We start from the raw sequence: 24372 nt of genomic DNA on the forward strand, positions 1-24372 counted from the left end.
TAAAAATGTATAACTTAGTGAAAGTAACATAATATCATATATTTAAATGACAAAAAGAGGAATCTATAAAATAAAAACCCCCCTTCAGTTTACACAATGAATTTAACTAATATACCTTTACACCACTCTAAAATGTGTTAATAACGTTGCCGAATTTTTATCAAAAATAAGATTTTTGATAAAAATTCCCTTCTCTCCCTGTGAACTGTGACGATTCTTTCAATTACAAAATGGTAGAGAGGGCACATCTTGGTCAGACAAAATTAAATTAAAATTTATCTAAAAGGTCACTTATTACCGACTTATTTTACCAAGTTGGCGTCCGTCCGCCATTTTGAAAGGATACATTTGTAACACGTTCAATTCGATTTCCGTTCACACATAGGTGATCTGAATTTATATCTCTTTTGCAAATGATCGTTTGTTTCGTTTTCTTTACGTTGATATTAAGAGCATATTGTTGAACATTTGCAGTGCTTCCAAGCTATCTGCTATTACCGTAGTATCGTCAGCGTATCGAATATTACTTAACGGCAAGAGGACACACCCCTGCCTGATCCACGTTGTATTTTTTATCTGTTCTGTTCGATTTCCAGCATGCAGTCTGATTTCAGTAGAGATTTGAAATTAATCTGATATCTTTATCATCCAGCCTCTTTCATGGTATTGATCATTTTGTTATGTTGCACGCGATCTAATGCTTTTGATTGCAAATGTTTTGGACTAGGAACTATAAAGTCCTACTACTTTTCACTAGCCTCTCTGGTTCAGACAGCATCTATAAAACTTGATTGGTTTTGGGATATCTGTTCTTCACATTTGTTGTAAATTCTCCTGTAGATAATTTTGAGATACAATATTAGCATATGAGTCATTAGACGGGTGGTTCTATACTCTTCGCATTTCTTTGCTTCAGGTTTTTTGGGCAACGCAATAAATTCTAATTACAGCCATTTTTCGGAAATATTTCCAGGGTTTTAAATTCTGTTGAAGATGCCGGTTATCTTGGCATTCCTTAATCATCCAACAGCTTTAAAAAGTCCGCCTTTCGAAAATTCAATGATAATTTTTCCATTTGTGTCTATGATCTTCATAACTTGTTCCTTTTTAAAGATGCCAGTAAGCTCTTTTATTTTTTGTATACGTCAAAACCGTCATGTTCCAGTATTTCTGTTTCTGCGCATCTCTCTGCTGCTTCTTTTTCTTTTCTTTCTTCCCTCAGAGAACTAGTTTTTCTAAAAAGCATTAGATCATCAGGCAGAAACAAGACACTGTCGTCTATTAGTCATGAACAAAATGGATAGTCATGAACAAATGTGGCATAATATGATCTCTATATGCGATGGGAAATTAGAATCGCAAACCAGCATTTTGCGACTTTTGAGTTGATTTTACCAATTCTATTAATAGGGATCCGCCAAAAACATTACCATAGACAGAGAATCTTGTCTTTCAAAGTAAGGAGTGTATGAAGTAGCTCCATAGCTCTCTTAGATGATATAACCCTTTTTTTAACATGTACATGGAATGAAAGTTCAGAATTCGGATTGTGGTCTGAAACATTTTATATAGATTGGCCTTCGTATTAGGAAAGCCCAAAAAAAATAACTATACAGTTTAAAAAAAGTGGCAATAACAAAATTTTATTGTAAAAAAGTTTTTTTTTTTAAGTAAATTTCCATAATTGTGTAGGTCTGTGAAATTTCGAAAATATTCAATTTTATTTTTAAATTTGAAAATGAATTTTTTAATTCTTAAATCAGATATGATCAGGTCAATTAAATTGGCTCCTCTTTAGATTAAAAAAACATTATATTGTGATCTAGTTAAAATGACAATATTTATTATATTCCATTCTTGTAATATTCTTTTCTGGAGAGATTTTCAAATATTTGGATTTAAGAATAATTTATTTTCAAATTAAATTTATTTAAAAATAATTTATAATTATCCATGATTATTAATAGAAACTATTACAACGATCTCAAAGTTGGGTGTATTGATTACTGCTAAGCAGTTGCAAAAAAATGTAAATTAATATAGTTGTAGGTAGCAACTTTAACTAAATATTTGTAATCACAAAACTAATTAGTTGCAAAATTGATTGAAAACCTATTTTTATTATCCCTTGTATCAAATTTAAGTTCTACAAGCTTGAGATAAAACATAATCTTTAATTTAAGGACTTCAATTAATCTTTATGAAATATTTAGGAGAAATTCATAAATAGTTTAGAGCTAACATATACAAATTTGATTACGGAGATATATAGTCTTCTTTTTGGCAAATCGTAGAATCTATTTAATACTACTAATTCGTTGTTTTCTGCAAATTTCTCAAGCCGTCCAAACGGTCCAATGAAAACTATTTTCAACTCCACTTCCAATTTGGCAATCAAATCATCATTACGACATTTATTTCGAGTTTTTGGCGTCGTTGTATTACGTTTTCTATGCTTTGATAGCGACTTCCACTTCTTCGTTAACTGCAGTGGGAGCGTATATTTGGACTATGTTCATATTTACAGGATGAGCATTACTCGGAGTAGCATTGCTGTGTAAGATTATGGGATAAAATTAGACAGATACCACCCAATTATGTCTTGCAACTATTAATCTCTAACTCTATATTCCAGCTTTAAATCTGATGTTTCTAAATAAGATACTGGGGCTTTTTCTTACTAATAGTTTAATTAGTAACATGTAATCCAAGCAACAAAATCTACTTTATATAATTATTATTATGAAGGCAATAATGAAGCAAAATATTATTATTAATAGTCTAAATTGTAGCAGTATACATGAGTGTATACCCACTATAAGATTATATATGTTAAGTTTTATTATTAGAAAAATTGTTATAAATAATAAATAATATACAATACAGCTTAGGTTAAAGAGAACACTCTATAACATTATTGCATCTTAAGCCAAATAACTGAAATTAGGTACTGTATGTAATATGACATATTCAGTTGTATCAAATGCATTTTGGGCTCTAAACCATTTTTTTAAATGACACTTTAATGGGAATAATTAACGAAACAAATAAACGAAAAGTTGCTCTTAATGGCAACTTGTTAGTGATGTTTGTTTTGTATATTGTACGGTACTACACTATAGCTACCTTCCAGAAAATTCAAAATACTTGCGCTAGACTTATATTTGGCTTAAGAAAGTATGATCGTATTAGTGCTAAAATTGAGGAGTTGGGATGGTTAAGGATGGAAGATCGTAGAGCTCTTCATGTGGGTAATTTTCTTCACAAATTAATGACATGCCCCAATGTTTTTTATTCATTAAAAAATAAATTTGTTTTAAGAACTTTCGTACATTCACGAGCCCTACGTATTTCAAGTTCGTTTACTATTCCTCGTCATCGGACGGCCTTATTTAAACGAAGCTTTGTATATAACAGTATTAAATTATATAATAAGATTCCTGACAGGTTAAGATCTTTAACATATACCAAGTTTAAAAAAGCGTTTAAAGTTTTTATTATAAACCAGTAATTATGAAAGGTGAGTGCATCAGTTATTAAATTATTAAATTTCTGTTAAATTTTTTATGTGTTACAATGATTATTATTATTATTGTTTAAAAATGATAATATTATCTTTTGTCTAAAACTTGTAATATTTAGACATTATTAGTTTTTTTTTAAATTATTTTGGGTACTTTTGGGTCATTACTTTAATTTTGCTAGCCAGACACAATGTATTTTTGTTTTATCTCTCTTAAGTGTAAATCTTAATTTTCTTTTGTTAATAGTGTATTAGTAAATAAGCCATCTATGGTGCTTCAGTGTTTAAGTATGAATAGCTACTGCAGCTAGACTTCGCCACTGCTTGCACCTATACCATTAAAATATTAAATTAATGTTTTATACTACTTACTTATGTATTTTGTGGTATCTAATAAAACACGATTTATTATTATTATTATTATTATTATTATTATTATTAAATTTTAACGACATTTGGACGTTAGGTGTGATATCTTTATGGTCAGGTCTACTAATAAAAAAATTTTAAACTACAAACATAATATAATAACGTTCAAATTCGGGATGTAGTTTCACAATTTGGGAAAATGTCATATTAAAGTTTATAGAGGTTGGGTTTAGTGTATTTCGATCTAACTTTGATTCTATTAAAAAAAGTCAATTTTTTTAAAATTAAATTCAGTTTTTTTTTTATTATTCACTAAATTACATTTTTGTAGTTTTGATTTAACGCGTTTGGCTCCAATTAAATTTTGGCATAATCATATGCAATTATGTTAAATGGCTTAAGATCATTAAAAACTTTTTTTTAGAGATAATCATTAGTATTTTTTGTATATATAATAATCCTAGTTAAGTAATTTGGTTTCATTAAATATCATCAAGTAGCCATTTTTGTATAATGTTTAGCAGTTTAATATGAGAATCTCTAACTATTTCTCATCTAGTTATTTCGTAAGTAAAATGAGTTTTTATTAACAAATAGTAGATTACGAATAGGTATTTAATATCTTAGATACCTAAATTTAAATACCAGGCCTCTGAGCTTTTGAGCTACGTGTTTAATGTGAAAATTCCATTTAAGATTTTGATATACTCTTAGCTGATATATTTTTACGATATTTCACAACTTCAGACCATTTTTTAAAATACTTTTAAATAAAACGCATTTATTTAGTTTAGGATTTATCTCACAAAACGCCTCCGATTTAGTTATATTCTTTCTGGGAATTTTAATTTTTAACTAATTTTAATAAAGGCTACACCAAAATACTTGGAAAAAAAATTACGTGAATATTCACATTAGGTGTGAACTTTAAAAACACTTTTAAGAATGAAAAAATATGTGAAAATATGACAATTATACTTATCCTTTAAAAATATACATATTTATGAAATTTGACATTTTCTTGTTAAACCGAAAGTGACAAGAAATATCTGCATAAACCGAAAAAATAAGCGTTTATGTAAACGTTGATGAAGCCCTGGTTTGAACTGTGAATCGATTTTTTTTTTAATTTGGGCGTGGTTTATAGCGGCAGCTAAACTATTCCAATGTAAACAGTTCCAATTTTCAAACGGCGCCATCTTAAATTAAAACTAAAAATAAAATGAAAGTTTTTATCTCGTAATTTTATTAAGTTGGCATCCGTCGACCATTTTGAACCCACAGTCGACCACAATCGTGATACATGCGCAAGAAGTGTAGCTTTTATACTAACAACTTTAAATGCAAAAATTCGTAATGAGCAGCTACCAGTAGTACGAGAGGTCAAAAACTTAGGAGTATACATTAATAACGGTATTTCATTTCAAACACATATAAAGAAGAAGCTCAAAATTGCATACATACGCTTAAGAAAACTTTACGGCTTAAAAATATTTTTTATGTAACACACTTGTTTTATCCTTATTTGATTATTGTGATGTGGTATATTCGGATTCATTGACTGAAGACTCCGCTTACTCAATACAAAACTTCAGAATTGTTGTATGCGTTTTTCTTACAAAATTCCATTTAGAAGTCACATTTCTCCTTATTTAAACAATAACTTAATTCTAAATATGAAAAATCGTAGAAAATATCACATGTATTCCTTCGTGTATAAAGTTATAAAAACTAGGGAGCCATTATATTTAGCCAACAATTTTACAAATTCTCTTCATGAGCATAACACTAGGTTTATAAATTTATTTAGAATACCACAACATAGAACAGCAAATTTTCAAAAATCTTTTGTTTTTGTCGCCTCTCAACTTTGGAATAGACTTCCGGCTAATTGCAAAAGTTTTCCGTTTACTGCATATAAAAAATATATTCGTAATAAACTGCTTGATTCTCAAAAAAATAATACTTAATCTACAATAAAAATTAAAAGATCTGAGCCGCTCGATCTTCTATTGCTGTCTACTTATTATTGTTATAAATATTAATTAATTTACCTTTCCTGCATATCCAGAACCTGCTTAGCCTTACTTAAATACTTAAATATGATACTTAACACATGCATGTCTCAATTAATTAAGAAAATCTTTTTTTTACTTTTAAGGTTTTTGAAGGGCTATGCCACACAGGTTCTATCTTATGATGAACCTGTGTAAACGGTTCTCTATAATCGAGGCATGGTCCTATTTATCATGTATTTGGTAGGTTGTACAACATATGTATATTATTATGCTACAATTTTGTATATGATTATTTATTTACCTTCATGATGAATAAATTTGTTTTGAATTTGAATTTGAACCTTGTCAATCTATTTTTTAAGATGGCGTCTATCTGACATTTTGATATAACTGTCATTTTTACAAAGTGTCAACACGCCATCCCCACATTTAAAAAAACAGGCGTGTCTTATTTTAAAGTGAGGGGGGGAGAGGGTCGATTTCTGATCAAAAATCATCTGGCAATGTTGCATTAAGTTTCATCATTAACAATGTTTACATGGGTGATGTAATACGCATAACCCTAATGCAAATTTGAATAAAGTTATCGTTGCTCCAAATAAACAATAACTTCCATTAATTTAACTAAAAAAAAATATCGCGCAATTGACATATAAATATGTAACTGACCTGGCAAATATAAATAAATGAATTTAGAATAATAGAAATAAATTGATATATTTGGGTCAATAATAAACAATAAATATGTTGGTAGGTCAGGTACAAACAATTAGAAATAATATGCCATATAACGTTATATATACCATTAAAGCTTTTTTTTCAGTTTCAAGAGGAAAAAAATAAATACACAATCAAGATGGTAATTAAAAAGGGCATAGTGTCCTCCTCACTGATGATCCCCTCGAGGCAATCGGGGGTCACTTTGGAGAAATCCGAAGAGATCCTGAAGACGTTGAGGAGGATGTCCGAAACGTTGGGCATACGCAAAGTTAAGGAGTTTCGAACGAACAAGAGACAGCAAAAAAGAGCAGTTTCAAAATGTCGTAAGTGACTATAGTTAACAATTAGGAAATTAATTTCTCGAAAACTACTGAGTTCTCAAAAAATCTATAAATACATAGAAAGTGCCAACACTCCTTTATTATGTTAAGAACTTGAAATTAACACTCTATCTATAACAACATAAAAATGACTGATTTCTCAGAAAATGAAAATTTCTTCTATCGGAAGAAATTTTAAAAATAACACTCTCTATCTAACATTATCTATAATTTCTTATTGCACTTTGTAATTAATACTATATGGTGTTCTGCCATCAATTACCTATACTAAATTATATGGGTTTAATGGACGACCACGTGCCATTGAAATGGTTATATATTTGTGTTAATAACCCAAAAACTTTTAATAATTATTATTTTATTGCGGTTTAACATAAGGTCATAACCCATAACCCGGAATATTTCGTAATATTTTGTACTTGGCAATTATTTTTTTAAAACATATCTACTAATTAGATGCATAATTGATTAACCACACATCGTTTCAACTTAATGAAGGTGAATGGTGACCAAAACAATCATTTTCTCATAATAAATAGCAAAATTACAATGAAAAAGAAAAAGGTTGACTAATCTGGAGCAATTGCCATTTGAATACAGTTTTTCCCTTTTGCTGAATAGATTAACATGAGTTCACCTTGAGTGCATTTGTTTATTTTATTCGTGGGTTAATAAAGAACCTTTAGTTGGCCATTAATATCGTTTGTGTAATAATAATGTAACTTGCTATTGGTAATATATTTATATCGATATTTACCTTTAATTGTGTATCTATTTTAAAAGAGAAAAAATATTATTGTCTTAAAGTAGGAAGACTGCATGATTTAAATAGTATTTTATTTAAGACGCCCTGTATATAATATTGTTGATATATTTTTGGATTCAGCATAAAATTGGAAGAATTTGTGGAAGAAATGTGCCACATGACACACTTTCTTCTAGTTTTTGTTATAAATAATATTTTGATATAAGTAATTAAAAATGACAATGTTTATGTTTCAAAAAAAAAACTTTAAACTGCAAAAAAATACCCATAATAAAATAATCTCATAAGTGTTCCCCCTTTCTATGGAAACTACTGCCTAATATTTGCCTTTTACATATTTGCTGAATGTTGACTTACACTTAACCACTTAGTACCAAATTTATTATAACTTTGTTGCTATTCTAGATAGAGTGTTAATTTTTTACATAAGAGAAGAATATCGGTACCTTTTATGTCATTAAATTTTCTGAGAAATTAGTAATTGTTAGGCATTTTTGGGAAACTGACTTCTGTGTCAGAAACTTGGCTTACACATTAACAGATCGGTAAACTGAAACATCTCATACCTCATTACCAACATATTTTACAATTCCGCATCAAGAAATCTTGAATTGCGGGCGTTCATTTCATTAAAAAATATTCAATTCAATTAAACTTATTATTAAATAAATACTGATTATGTTTTACTGTTTAATATTCATAGTAAACGGTGACCCCCAATGTCAGTCCCTTTCGGTTTATATGCACAATGCCATGTCTAACTGCCTGGAACATTTTTGTAATAATTATTATTTAAATTTTTAGGAACAATTGCTTTATTATCAATAATCTTGGTTACTTTGGCATATGGGATATTCACTCTGATATATTCGCCAGTACAGATGTTGCTGAATATTCGACTACAAATGACGCCGGGTAAGTGGTATCAGTTTTACCATATGGCATATGTTTTTCATATATAATTCGATATTTTTAGGTTTGCCTCCATTTGATTGGTGGGTAAAACCTCCAGATGAGGTTCTGCTTAAAGCTTACGTCTTTAATGTGACAAACCCAGACGATTTTATGAAGGGGAAAGATAAGAAATTGCATTTGCAAGAAATTGGGCCCATCGTATTTAGGTAAGATTTTATGAAAATGTCAATTCTAAATTTGATATAATATTTCTAAGGTTCTTATTATGATAATCGTAATCTAACTTTAGAAAGTACGAGTGCTAACTTTTGATGGTTATTTTCTTAAAAACTGCAAATCTTAGACAAAAAAAGATTGACCTTTTGATGAAGAAGCATCCAAACTACAATTTTGCTCTAGTGTAAAATTAATCTCAGATAAACGGTTTCTGAGATATTAAATAAAAAACAATTTTTATGGACTAACATTGAAAAGGACGAGTGCTAAGCCTTTATCTGAATTCTCTTAAGAACTGTACATCTTAGAAGAAAAATGCATACACTTGTTATTGAAAAATGTTCTAAACCGTCACTTGTACTCATCGTGCTCTAATGCAAAATTTTCCTCAGATAAACGGTTAAACTCAGAAAGGGAAATACATTAAAAAGTACGAGTACTAAGACTATTATTGCTATTTTCTGAAAAACTGTAGATCCTAGAGAAAAAAGGCATACATCTTTTTGATAAGAAATTTTCCAATCTGCAATTTTCCCTTAATACAAACTTATTCTCAGATGAACGATTTTTGAGATATTACATGAAAAGTAATTTTTAAGCATTAGCATTGAACAGTATGAGTGCTAGCTTTTATCTCAATTTTCCTGAAAACTCTGCATCCTAGAGAAAAAAGAAATAGACTCTTTCGATGAGAAACTTTCCATGCCACAACTTTGCTTTAATGCAAAACTATTCTCAGACGAACGGTTATAAAGATATTGCAATATAAATCCATTTTCAAGGAACTAACATTGAAAAGTACGAGTGCTAAGCCTTTATCTGAATTTTCCAGAAAACTATAGATCCTAGAAGAAATATACATAAGCAATTTTGATGAGAAATTTTCCAATCTGCAACTGTAATTCAAAATTATCCTCAGATTAATGGTTTCTGAGATATTACATGAAAAATCATTTTCAAGGGGCTAACATTTAAAAGTATGGGTGTGAAGACTTTATCGCTATTTTTTAAAAGTTGTAGATCCTAGATAAAAAAGACATAGACCTTTTTGATAAGTAAATTTGCAAGCTACAACTTTACTTTAGTGTAAAACTATACTCAGACAAACCGTTTCTGAAATATTACATAAAAGGCCATCTTCAAGGGACTAACTTGAAAAGTATGAGTGCTAAGCTTTTATCGCTATTTTCTTAAAACTACCAATCTTAAGAGAAAAAGATATAAAAGCTTTTCGAATAAAAATTTCTCAAATTACAACTTTTCTTTTGTGCAATATAATCCTCAGATAAACGACTTCGAATTTATAGCACAAAAAGGATAATTCAAGGGGCTAACTTAGCGATTAAGACGACCATTAATCGCAATTTTCTTAAAAACTGTATATGTTAGTAGAAAAAGGAAAAGACAGAAAGTTATCCAAACTACACAATTTTTCTCAAGGGCAACATATCGTCACAAAATAAATTTTAAAAATTCCAGAGAAAAACTCACTCACACCAACACCAAACATAACCCCAATGGCACATTGAGCTTCACTGCGAATAGAACGGCCATCTTCCTTCCAGAAAGGAACACCATTAATTTGGATGACACCATTACGGCCATTAACTTGGGTGTACTGGTAAGTTTCCACTTACCCCACCATACTACTTTTTCTGATTCATTCAATTTCTTTCAGCTTATCCCCGCTTACTTTCACGACGCATCAATGTTTATCAAACTCGGAGTAAACGTGTTGCTTCGATCCTACAACGTTCAACCCTTGAAACAAATGACCATCAGGGAATTTCTCTGGAACTCTACTGATCCGGTGCTGGTTCCAGCGAAGAAATTGGCACCTAACCTGGTACCGACTCAGAACGTTGGACTATTACATGTGGTATGATTCAAAGTGTCTTTGTTCATTACATTCTAATGTTTTAATAATTTTTTTTTGTCAGATTTATAAAGATTTTGAAAATAACGTAACAGTCTACATAGGAAAAGAGAATGGAAACTCGAAATTTTTTACAATTAACACTTACGATGGATCAGAGTATCTTCCTCACTTTTCCAGTTCAAGATGTCAGCTAAAGTTCCGAAACTCCTCTGAGGGGGTTGGATATCCTCAAATGATTACTAAAGAAACTAATTTGACTTACTGGAGACGCACGCTGTGTAAATTGGCTGATATTAGATATCAAAGTGGGTTGGTATATGATGACTCTTGTAAGGAGTAAATTAAAGTTTCCATTTTTTTAGGAGATGATCGTAAATATGGCATCAATGCCTACAGGTTCCAGTTTGTACCATGGGCTTTCAATAGGACAGAATGGGAAGGGAATAAGGACTGTTTTGCTGGGAAACCTGCTCTTCCCGATGGAATATCTGACGTATCAGCTTGTTACTGGAGTAAGAAATTCACCTATTTGGCAAAACATATTTTTAATTTGTTTTTGTGTTAGATTTTCCTATTGCGGCAAGTTTTCCGCACTACCTATATGCGGATCCAAGGGTCGGCAGTTCAGTGAAAGGTCTGAACCCAAACGAAGCCGACCACGCATCTCATGTGCTTATTGAACCAGTAAGTATTTAAATGACTTTTTTACCTGTGAGAAAAGAATATGCCATTATGGCAGTACAAAGTAAACAAAATCTTGATTAAGCTTGGCTTAAGATTTTTGACGCATGTCCAGTTTAATGCAGCAATCTTATATGACATTCGTAAAAAGCCACGATTGGTCGCCGTGTTGTTAAAGTGACATATGCCAAATTTGTTGCATACTAAATACAACCCATCCCAGACAAACTTGCTTATTGCTTAGCCCCAAAAAATCCTCCTTGTGGAGGATGTTCTGTGTGACGCATAGGATTATATGACAGAAGAAACACATAAGAAACTAAAACACAGAAATTACATAGCATAAGAAATTTGTTCAATTAGAAAGGACGATTTTGAGGTGTAATCCTTTGTGTTTTCAACCATTATTTAAAATAATTGAAATATTATAACCTCAATACTTTTTGTTTTTGATTCTTCATCAATCACAACAGTTTTCAAATATCACGTGACCTATGTATGGCTTCATAACTTTTGCATTTTGATGAAAAATCCTTTCATAAAAGCAAAATGGCCGCCTCTGTCTGGCCTGTGATTGGTCATCTCTCAAGCGTCTATGCTATGCACTAGGCAAGTTTGTCTGAGGTGGCCTTACCATGGAGAAATGCCTTCTCAATATGGCAAATTATCAAGTTTATAAAAACAATTAAATTAAAACATAAGACGCGTTCAAGTGGTTCTATATGTCAATGTTAAGAGTGTCAAACGGTAAGAGAGCTGTCAACTAACCAAATGTCACCCAAAGTTGCATTCATGGCTATCATGCGCAGCTCTCGGACATAACGTTTCTATAATCTTCAAACTGTAAATTTTTATTTTCTATGCTTCGTTCGTCGAATGTATTTTTTTTTCTAGATAACTGGCATTCCATTGGGAGGCAAAGCAAGATCCCAAATCAATTTGGTTCTTAAATCAATGAGAGGGTTTCCAAGAAATATCCAGGCCTTTACTGACACTATTATACCGCTGGCTTGGCTGGAATATGTAAGTACTACTTTATAACTATACTCCTAGTTCCATGTGCTGGAAATGAACGAATTATCCCTCAAGCAGTTTTGCTTAGAATACTGGCAAATCCACTGGAGAAAAGAATCTCAGGAAATTTTGCGTATGACTTACTTTTCGACATTTTTACGCGCAGAAAAATATTCGGTAATTTGTTACTATAATTTATGGCAAAACACCTTCACACGGACGAAAATATTGCACAATAAAGATTTTCAATTTATACTATTTGGGGTGAAAATTTTCATGTATTTTATGGTAACTTTCATATCAAATACCTGAAAGAAAGTGGTAGAATTTGTAGTAAAATGAAGGAGGTCGAATTGACACATGAATCTTCGTTGATTCAATAGATGCTCCTCTGGGGCAAAATTCATTTACGTCAATTTTTGGGTTGCCTTTGTTTTACATACGCTAGTTTCTCCCAATGCAATATATCTCGGAATAGAATTAATATACTGACTTGAATACATTCTCTCACTAAACAGCTGATATGCGACAAGCTACGACTCGGTCGAAGAAAAAAAGCAATTTTTTTATTTAATTCCTCAAATATGGAAAATTATTTCCAATCCAAACAAGAATATCCATTAATTTGAGAAATAAATGCTTTGAAGAATGTAAAAATTACTTTCAACATAGGGAAAAATCAACAGTACTACTAAAATCTAAAAATATATAATATAACTGTTGGGTGCAATTTTGATTACTCATCAGACTCCTCAGGGATATTCTCTGAGGAGAGACTAAGTGTAAGTCTACAGAAATAAACGAATTGATCTTCCAAAGGCAGTGTAGTGGTCACAACAACCATCAAAAATGTTGCAAAGCTTCCCTTCTCTAATATCTTTCTTGCAGTAAAAATATGAAAGAGTTGTAGATGTCACTCTCTCAATCCTAAATGGGAATGGAAGTCACGTAGCACATCCTTTTAAATGGCGTTCAATTCTTTTTAGTGGTATCCTACTTTATTTCCAAATAATGGCGTTTCAAAAGAAACAGCTAAACTTGTCTGCATTTTTTTTGAAATTTTGATTTTCAGGCTAGTTAATAGAATATTATTGTTAATTCGCTTTTACTTGTTGGGCTGTTCAGTGATGATGAACTTGGATAAAGTGTGAGAATTATTCTCTTCAAGAAATAAGTTTTGTGAATTCGTCAGTCGTCCAGTCTACACCATCCTTAATATTCTGCCGAATAATTGTTTTAGCGATGCATTCAATGATTAATTTTTTTTAAGTAGAAATATTTGTACATTTTTTCGGGAAGGACATACATAATATTCCGAAAAAGTTAATGTTTGAGCTTGTACTCTTGGAAATGCCATTACTTGACCTTTATTTATTGACAGTTGATCTGTACCTTAATATACTTGAAGAGACTATTGATTCTTTTATCACTGATGAGCTAGATATTTAAATTGGTACACAGGGTAATTCAATTTCACAGGAGGATTTGTTAAAACTCCAGCCGATGAATGCTTCACCTCATTATTTTCTTCCAGTCCGACAATAGTTGAACGACATTTCCGGAAAAACGGACTAGCAGAAGGGGACCAATCGAACGACTTCCAAGATCACCGGATTTAACACTCTTAGACTTCTCTCTTAGGGCACATTTTAAATCCATTATTTATAAAACACAACATGCTAATATTGCTTATCTTAAAAGACGATTTGCACCAGAATTATATCAGTCAATTCCAAATGAAGTTTTCCAAAATAATAGGGAGTAGTCTGGAAACAGACTTTGTTATTGTTTATAGGAAAATGGACCAGATTTTGAGCAACTTATAAACTAGTGCGTAAGTAGGTCCTATATGTAGAAATTATCTTTTTCAAATAAAAAAGTTATATTTGTCAAAGTAAAAAAATAATTAATAAATAGAGCATCAATTCTTTAAACTAGATTTTTTTCCTGTTATTCCACGATCTTAACGGTGTTACCTACTCTTCTATTCATTTTCATTACAAGAAGACCCAATGCAATAATTTTCGTGTAAACACTATCCTGAAGACCAAAATCTCTATACAAGAAATCTTGTTTTTTGTTGTTTCTGCAACTTTGAAAGGCGGTTATTCAGAAACCTCTGAACAAAAAGCAATAAAGCAGAATACCACTGAAAAAAGTATAAAACGCCAATTACAAATATGCCCTACTTAACCTCCACTATCATTCAAAATTCTAAGGGTGACATCTATCCCTCCTAGGAAGTCGAAATAAGAAGGCCAAAAATATTCATTTCAAGGGTTCTTTTAATATTTTGAACTGCAAGAATAAAGGGTGGGAACCACTCAATAAAATGAGTTCTGCTTCTATCTAAACTAAACATAAAATTGACAGAAAAATAGAAAGCTGAATTAAGTCGCTCTGTTTAATTATTTTTTTAAAAGTAACGTAAAACAGTAAAAAATTAAACTTGGAACAGAACTGGAGCTGTGGCAACAAATGTGGAAGTTTTACATTGAGTCCGAAATTGAACGACAGAGAACAAGTGTGACAAGGACATATACCCAAACTTTACACACTAGTTCACATTCTGGGCACATTTCTTCTAGTAGAAGTACTACCCGAAAAAGTATTGGAAAGATTTTCTAAAATGGACAAATATCGTATGAATTTAAATATATAAATTTGATGTTTATATTACCATTAAAAATAAAACTTATTTCTATTGAAGCATGATCAAAAAATACAATGGTTTAATTTTTGAATTATCTTCGCTCCTTAAATTTTCCTCTGGATCCTCCCCTAATTTAGACGCAGTAATATTATGCCCATAGCTCCAGTTGTCTCTAAGTTTAATAACTCATAATTCATACTTGCAAAGTTTTCATCGTGAGTCCCCATTTTTTTTAATTTGTCTTATTTTCTCTATTATTAACTCTCTGTCTTATTAACTTTTTCAGCATCAAGAAGGAATTCCCTGGTACCTACAATGGTTGGTATATTTCACTGCTGTATTACTACCAACATTAGAAACACCCCTTTCAATAATTTCCCTGCTGATAAGTGGGGTGTGTCTCTACTATGCCTTTGTGCACATATCGAGATCCCACCTGGGGTCACAAGAGAACCTGATAAGAAACAAACGATCGCTCAGAAGCCAACGGCAGATTTTGATGGAATTGAACGAGTGTCATGTGGACGATACCGATGAGGTGTAAAGGCGCCATTGCATTTTAATTCCAAAGGAGGAACTACCGTAAAAAGTGCTGTGATGATTTTATAATAAGGGATGAATGACTGATATTATTTATTTTTTTGTTTTTTTACTTTGGAGTTGCCATATGTAGGAATCAGCCAGGGTAGAGAGAGTAAGATATTGTGATAGGTGGTTTATGTCGCGGTTTATAGGTTATATATAATTTTAGTTAAGTTAGTCACAAAGTATTCATTGCTCACTATATAGCTTAATGTTAGTTAATTATATGGCACTTCTGTGAGATTGTCTAGTAAATGTGTTTTGTAGTATAAATTAAAGTCAGTTGGATTAGGAAAATCAGCATCATTTGTTATGACCTCCTGCTTCCTCAGTTTTCCCACTTAGAGCTGAAGTTCTCGAAAATTATTTGGTTCAATGTTCACTAACTGCGTAAAGAAGCTTTCTTCCAGATTTTATGTATCTAGGTAAATTAAACCAGAAAATACTCTGATTTTTGTGGTTGGCTCAATGTTTAATCTAATGACTCAAAACTACAATAATCGCTGTATTTCTTAGAATAGTTAACCTAGGACATGAAACCTACAAAAAAGTACAGTGGTCCAGTGCTGCAACGAAAGAGTTTTCAGTTTTCCAACCTTAGTGACGAAAAATTGGGAAATAAATCTTGGTCTAAGATTTTAGTCTGAACGAGCAACAATAACCAATGTTTTACCTAAAATTTTTACACCCATGAAATTTACAGAACAGTTTCTTTATATAACGATACACCGCTCTACCAAAGGATTCTCCAGAATTCCAAACCCAACTGGAAAAAAAAGTGCAATCCTTATGGACCAATCGCTGATTAAATCGTATTTGTCTGTATATTGTATTTGAATTTCGAATACTTAGTTAATGCAGAACTCGATATTTCCAACTAAAGCAATTTTCCTGGAAGCGCAAAAGTCTGTGAAAAATGTGTTTTCAATATTATCTTATTATTGGGAAAATGTTTTGTTGGTCTAAATTAATTCTTAGTTAATCAAGACTTATTTATATGAAAAAAAGCAAATAATGTTTTAAAATACACAGTTTTGCATTTTTTTGCAAATATAAATTTTTGCAATAGAATGAAAAGATCATAATATTTAAAATATTTTCTGCAAAATAGTTTATAAAAACAAAAAACACAATTTTTAAATAATTTTTAAGAACAAAACTTTAACACTTATTTTGACTTTGACTATGAAAAAAATACAAGAAAGTACCCTAAAATGCTAGATCCTGAATCCTCCCTATACTTAACGACCACATAGTTATAGTTTTCATTTTCTTTATTTTGTTGGTCTTTGTCAAACTAAAATGATTAATTAAGAATCGAGTTGTCTCCTTTTAAGCACGCTACTACGACGCGACGGTAGGAATTTGTTTAAGCTCGCTCTAAGCAAGAAAGAGATTTTCCTCTCTTTATAACTGACTTGACCTTGCCCACATCAGATTTATAGAACACTTCTCCTTTTAATAGAGTGCTACTGCCTTTTCATGAAGCATCAACTTTCATTAAATTTGAAGTGCGATTAGGGAGGCTTTTTAATTACTTGAGACACTCTTCATTCAATCAACAAGTATCTAGTCTTAATTTAATTTATAAGAACCTTTGAAAGATTTTAAATAACCTGCTCATATTCGTGGCGATTGATTGTCACGCTTTTTATTTTAATTCCTGCATGAGTGAATGGCCAACTATTATTGGGGGCAAAATAAACTCCATAGTTTCAATGGTTTTTGGTGACTCGTGACAAAGTCTGATGTCAGCATCTCCGTGACTATGTTTTTTTTATTTTGCCCCCCTCCCCCCACATCCAGCGGCAAAAAGTAAAATTTTGTTTGTAGTTTGCCTAAAATCTACATTTTTTAGCGTAGTATGTTATAGCTGAAGCAATAGCATTGGAATTTTTATAATATTCAGTTTGTAACTAGATAAGATAACACTATATTTTCTAAGTTCTGCTGTAAAGTCAGTAGAGGATTTACAGTAATGCTTCCAGTGGGCATGCACAGGGTATCAAATTTCAAACATACAATTCAGGAAAATTTTCTACACCGCTTAAATGAATTCTTCGGCTGATGTATTGAATAAATAAGCGATCTATCTTGGGGGTGTTTTCACTTATACCTATTTCAATGAATTCGTCTTTCTTTTTTTTTTATAGTCAATGCAATATAAAAGTATCATTTCTAGAAGAACGATATTTAGATTATAAAAAAACTTACCTAATACTAAACTAATAATTAAACTAATTTTTGAAAATTTAATTCGCAATGAAAAAATAGACTAGTAGTTCGGTTATTGTGACTTATTTTTGCATTCCAAATTTTCAATAAATTTCTTAATTAAATCCTTAAAACGGTAATTTTTATTTTTTACCTTATCACCACCATACATCTTCTGCGTGTAGCATCTTCTAGCGGAGGTTATCAACATAGCTAAAGGCATTTTATTTGCAGCTGATGCACAGGACGGACGTCATTGAGAATCATTCTCTAAGGTTTCTCAGCCATGAAGTTCTTCTACGCTGACAACGCCTTTCTTGAATTTTCACCTCCATAAAAAATATATTTTGCAGCAATTTGTATTTTAAGCTTCTAATAATGTGTACATTATATTGAAGTTTCTTTTTCTTTAGCGTTTGGTAAAAGAGGAGACGAAATGAAGGGTACAGGAAAAAATCAGATATGTCACTTTTCATTGAAAATCTCGGTAGAGGCGCCATTGAATTCTTCGAATAAAGACGCTTATTTTAGAGTACTAAAACCGGAGAACAACCACCGTAGTCTTGCGTAAATTAGTATCTAAAATATAGCGTACCGAATAAAAACCAGCGATGTCATGTAAACAAACCGGCTAATGCAATATTCATTTTTAAAAAACGTGCCAGTATTATTGTATCCGCAAAAGTGTGACTTCTTGTTTGTCTGTGTGATTAATAATAAACCATTATGGCTAATACTGATTCGGAGGACTCCGTTGAGAACAAAATTATGCCTTCAAAAAAAAAAGAAAGAGACGGTCGGATGTCAGAGGTCTCTAAAATATTGAAGTTATCCACTCATGAAGCTGGACAGCCTTGTAATTGCTCAAGATTAAAGTGCTTTGAGGTACTTAATGAGGCGCAAAGAGCAGAAATATTGAAACATTTTAATGCTCTGAGCTCTCACGATGAGCAAAATTATTATTTAGCTGGTTTAATTACAGTCTTACCTGTCCAGCATAGAAGACCTTGTCAAAACGAGAATACTGCCAGTTTCCATGATGCAAGTTATGCGTATCGAGTTCGAGTTCGCGATGGTGATATTCCGGTGTGTGCCAAAGCTTTTTGTTCCATTCATGGGATTATTAAAAATAAAATAAATTATATCAAGGAAAGCCTCAAACGAAGTGGTGCAGCTCCTAAGGACAGACGTGGAAAGCATAGTACAATTCATAGGAAGCTGGACGACTTAACAAAAGGTTTGGTATGTGACCACATCAAAAGTTTTAAGGGTCACCAGAGCCACTATAGTCTAAAAGATACAAAAAAGACCTATTTACCAGAAGAACTTACAATCAAAAAGATGTTTAACCTCTTTAAGGAAAAGCATCTAAATGCTAAAGTCTCGTATGAAACGTACAGAACAATCTTTAATAAAGAATTCAATATTGCTTTTGGATACCCTAGAAGTGACACATGCGCAACGTGTGATGAATTTCAAATTAAGCTTAAAAGTTTGACTGATACTCATGAAATTAGAGAATTAACCGTTATGAACGAGTTGCATAAAAGAAAGGCTGAGGCGTTTTATTCAAGAAAAACTCAAGCGAAAAGAGCTGCAAAAAAAACAACAAAAAGGAAGCCATCTGCATTGATTTTGCAAAAATATTTAAATTCCTAAAATTGCCACTAACAACGTGTATTATAAACGCCAATTGTCTATGTACGCCTTTAATGTACATGTCCTCTCTTCGGGTCAATCTATTTTTTATACCTATCATGAAGGAGAGGCTAAAAAAGGATCAAACGAAGTTGCACTTTTCTTCTCCATTTTATTAATAATTATTTAGACGACGATGTTGAAGAACTGCAAATCTTCTGTGACTCTGCCGGAGGACAAAACAAAAACTTCAACATTTTTCGATTAATTCATTTTGTAGTAAACAACAAAATTCATAATCTGAATGAAATAAAAATCACATTCCTTATAAGAAGGCACTCCTATTTGGAATGTGACAAAAATGTAGGATTGTGGGATTTGAAGAGCCCCTTTGAGGTCCCGGAAGAGTTCGAAGAAGTCATTAGGCATTCCCGCTTCAAACCATCGCCGTTTGTTGTAGTGAGTGTGTCACAAAATATGATACTGGATTGGAAATAATTTTTAGACACAATATATTTACAAAAATGCCCATTTAAAATCCAGATTTTGAAGGAAATAGTGTCGTCTGATCATAGCCGCCTTATCTACTACCGTTCAACATACAATGGACCAGTTTTGTCTGAATTAATACGAAAACGCTTTGACCGAAATTCAGCTTTAAGATGCGGAGAATTTTTGCTGCCCGTTCCGGTATACGATGGTAAGTTATAAGATATAAGATATAAGTTTTAAATAAAAATGAGATGTATTAATTTTTGTAATTTTTTTACAGGTTCATTACCAATTCCAAAGGCTAAGTTTAACGACCTAATGAGCCTCATGAGGTTTTGCAGTCCAAAAGCCGTAACATTTTTTCAAAATCTGGCTCATCTCTAACTTACTTTATAATAATATGTTGATAAATAAACATTAAAAATGCCAAAAAATTAAATCTTCTTTTTTATTTCAAAAATAAAAGCACCTGGTTTTTGTCGGTTTCAGGTGACATTGCTGCTTTTGTTCCTGCAAAACCCTCAGTGATGCACACTTTTTGGAAATAAAGCCGTATTTAGTTTTTCTAAACCAAAAAACCATAATCATAATACTTTATAATAATATTAACTTCTGTTTTATGTAAACTACATATTTATATTCGTTTTGGAAATAAAAATAATTGGTTTTGAACATTAAAATTCAATTTACTCTAATGTGAAAAGAAATGACATATCTGGTTTTTTCCCTGTACCCTTCAAATATACCCTGGCCAAACATTAAGTGCTTAAATTAAGCTGATCAGTGAGATCGTTCGGTACTCAGAAGAACATTTGGCTTTTGGTTTTTTGGCGTTATAAATGTAGAATGGAGTCACCCTTTAGGAATGATGCCTGTCCTATATATTCTTCGACAACTTTAATCTGTCTCAAAAAGGAATTTATGGGGTGTGACTTATATATTAAGAGTTTTAAAGCAAAGTTGTCATATTGATCCCCTATGAAAACAAAATATTCTTTTTTAATTTAATATACCTATAGGTTCAATCTTATTCAATTTAAATAAAAAAATTATAATTTTGGATTGACAATGATTTGGATTAAACCAGTGCTGCTTACGACAACTATTTCCGCATATCTATTAAAATAAAACCAATATGACAACATAGAGCACAATAGAGGTACGCCGCGCAATCGAAAGGTGATCTGATTGGCTCGGTTAATACAACTGCAAAATAATGGCCGTTTCGCGCCGAGCCAATTTTTAAACTTATTGGCTCCCCAACCCAGATGTGTTCGAGGCGCAGGTGTTTTAGGCCGGTGACACTTGGCGGTTGCGGCAGCGGTTGCAAGCGCGGTTACAACCGCTATTCTGTAAAATACATGGATTAATGCCGGCGACACATTGGCGTTCACGGTCGGAAATTCAACGTGTTGTTTCTTGACTACGTGTTCACATTAACCGCGCGGCCAAGAACGAGATCAGATCATTTTTGAACCATGGATATATTCAACACAGAAAAATTTATTATTATGGTGCAAAATCGGACATGTTTGTGGGATGTTTCTGACAAGGAATACAAAAATCGGGATAAAAAAATTAATGCTTGGCAGGAGGTTTTGGAGGAAATGTATTCGGATCAAAATTTCTCGACTCCGGAAGAAATAAGATTAAAAGGTAAGAAAAATACTTCATATATATGTACAGAAAGTGTTTTAATATAATAATTGTTTACAAAGGTAATAATATACCTATCTATTAAATAAACACAATACACTAATACTTATCTATATCATAGCATTTTGCCAACTCAAACTGCCTTCAGGCGATACAAAATACTCAGTAAAAAGATCTCTGACATGTCGTCTTCGTAGTTGTTGTCCTCCAGTCCCATGTACATCTATATCATTTAAGCAGCAAGTTAACGTGTCTTCAAATTTGTATCCGTCCCGTTTTCAAACAAAGTTATGCAAGACACAAGCTGCTTTTATTACCAGCACTGCAAAATCTGGTTGCACTAATATGCTAGTATGAAACACACGCCACTAATTGGCCAGAATGCCAAAGGCACATTCCACGAACCTCCTAGCTCTTGTTAATCTGTAATTGAAAATCCTTTTATTCTCGTTCAGATTACGTCTTGGATATGGCCTTAATAAATTTTGAAGTAAAGCAAAAGCTTCATCGCCCAACAATACATAGGGATAAATACGTTGGTCACAATTATCTGCCAAAACTGATGGACTGGGTATTATAAGCTCACTGTTATACAACTTTCTTCCAACAGTACTTTGCCTAAAAACATTGCTATCGGACTCCCGTCCGTATGCTCCTACATCTATTACTGTGAAGCAATAGTTTGCATCAAAAATCGCCATAAGCACGAGCGAAAAATATATCTTGTAATTAAAAAATGCCGATCTGCTATGTTCTGGTGACATTATACGAATATGTTTCCCATCGACTGCCCCAAAGCAGTGGGGGAAATTAGATTTCTGATCAAATTCCTTTGCTATTTCTTTCCATTTTTCAACAGTAGGTTCGGGCATTTCTAGTGGTTGTAATATAGTCCATAATGCATGACAACATTCATTAATAATCATTGCGATTGTACTTCTTCCCATTAAAAATGAATACTGCAAAGCAGCAAAATGCATTCCAGTCGCGAGATACCTAAAATAACATTTTATTTTTACGTCTGTGTATAAAAATAGGTTGCTTAGTTTAATGAGATTTTTTTTAGGGACAGAACTTCAAAATAAATGGAAGAACATTAAAGACCGTTTTATTAAGGATCTCAAAAGTGATTCGAAAAGCGGCTCAGCAGCATCAAAAAAAAAGAAGTACGTTTTCTTTGATATGCTGCAGTTTCTGGTTCCTCAAACACAAGGGCGATGGTAGATTTTAATGGCAGTAGAAAATAACGATATGTATTTTTCTTTTTCCAGCACCGAATCTAACGTGCCCGAGGAAGCGGTAGATAGCCCAGAAAATACCGAAGGAAATGAAGATGGTTCTGAAGAGGCCACACCAGCACCGCATTTCAACCAAAGTGCAGCAATGCCGAACACAATCTCCAGAAAAAAAACATCGTTTGAAGACAAATTGTTGACACTTCTAGAAAACAGGCAGCCTCCACAGCCTTTGGAAGATGACGAAGATTTAAATTTCTTTAAATCGTCGTTACCAATGGTTAAAACCTTGAACCCGCAACAGAAAATCAATTTGAGAGTAGAAATACTGCAAGTTCTCCAAAGAGTTTTAAATCCTCAGCCCTCTTATCATAATCAGTTCCAATCAGCGACATTCCGCCAATTTCTCAGCAAATTTTTCATCAAACCATTCCTTCCACATCATTCTTCGTTCACCCATCACCATCAAACCTCTCTGCTTTGTATGACAGCTGCCCGTGTACCTTTCGTTCATTACAACCTATACTTTCACCCACAGATTCCCAATCGTCCGACTACAGTGAAATTTTACTTTGATTTAATTTCTTCTTTTCTTTTTGTAAACGGTATTGTAGATTTTGTTTAACTTTGTTCCATAACTAAGAATAAAATATAATTATCTTACCTTATAGTGACTGTTAATCTTTCTTCCACAGTGATGCAATCTCTAAAGTAACTATTTGACTTTTGCAAATGAGGTCTCATCAACGTCACTAATTCATCAAAAGACGTAACGCTCATTCTGTAATAATTAAAAAACTTTTCGGGATATTCCCTCAACCCCAAACGATTATGGCAACTGTTTCTGTCAACTCCATACTACTGACTGTCGCGAAATTTGCGGAAAATGTGAACGCTATCGCGGTTATAACCGCGCGGTTGCAACCGCTGCCGCAACCGCCAATATGCCGGCCTTACGTCATCGTCAAGTTTTTTAGGAAAAGGTCCTCTACGACAAACAAAGGCGTAGGCATATTTATTATTTGTTTTGTGCTATATGTGTTTATGAGACTTTATGAAATTTGCAGCGGCCATATTTACCTCTCGTCTCACCTATAGCCCTAAGCTTCAGATAACTTCGTCGACCTATACAGCGGCGCGTTTAAGAGATCAACAATTATGTTGATAGAGTCATTATCAATTAACTTCAGCAGTTTGATCACATGTATGAAGCTTGTATAGTGAAAATCGGAATCGTATGTCGGCCATTCAGACTGCTGTTGACATTGACTAATAGAACGTCATTTGTCATTGTCATACCATTTGAGTTTGTTTTTCATTTCAATCATAGAGAAATGAATATTAAATACTTTTAATTTCTCTATGATTTCAATGAATGCAAGCGTGGGTTGAGTTTGCTATTTGTTTTAAGGATGTTATTTTAAATTCATGACTTTTTTTCTAAAAAGTTCTCTTTCAAT

General features: G+C 32.3%; 1 protein-coding gene across 1 annotated transcript in view; it reads left to right on the forward strand.

Annotated features, from left to right (window-relative positions):
• Nucleotides 1-15974, forward strand: part of LOC126750100 (uncharacterized) — a 91036-nt gene extending 75062 nt beyond the window's left edge. Inside the window, exons 9-18 of the mRNA XM_050459604.1 lie at nt 6734-6953; nt 8542-8652; nt 8714-8858; nt 10348-10489; nt 10547-10747; nt 10809-11052; nt 11110-11259; nt 11313-11431; nt 12323-12451; nt 15382-15974. Coding sequence (XP_050315561.1) covers nt 6734-6953; nt 8542-8652; nt 8714-8858; nt 10348-10489; nt 10547-10747; nt 10809-11052; nt 11110-11259; nt 11313-11431; nt 12323-12451; nt 15382-15639 — 1719 coding nt within the window. The 3' untranslated portion in view covers nt 15640-15974. The remainder of the gene's footprint in view (nt 1-6733; nt 6954-8541; nt 8653-8713; nt 8859-10347; nt 10490-10546; nt 10748-10808; nt 11053-11109; nt 11260-11312; nt 11432-12322; nt 12452-15381) is intronic.
• Nucleotides 15975-24372: the final 8398 nt, after the last annotated feature.

This window comes from Anthonomus grandis, chromosome 2, assembly GCF_022605725.1.
Source record: "Anthonomus grandis grandis chromosome 2, icAntGran1.3, whole genome shotgun sequence".
Classification (NCBI taxonomy): domain Eukaryota; kingdom Metazoa; phylum Arthropoda; class Insecta; order Coleoptera; family Curculionidae; genus Anthonomus; species Anthonomus grandis.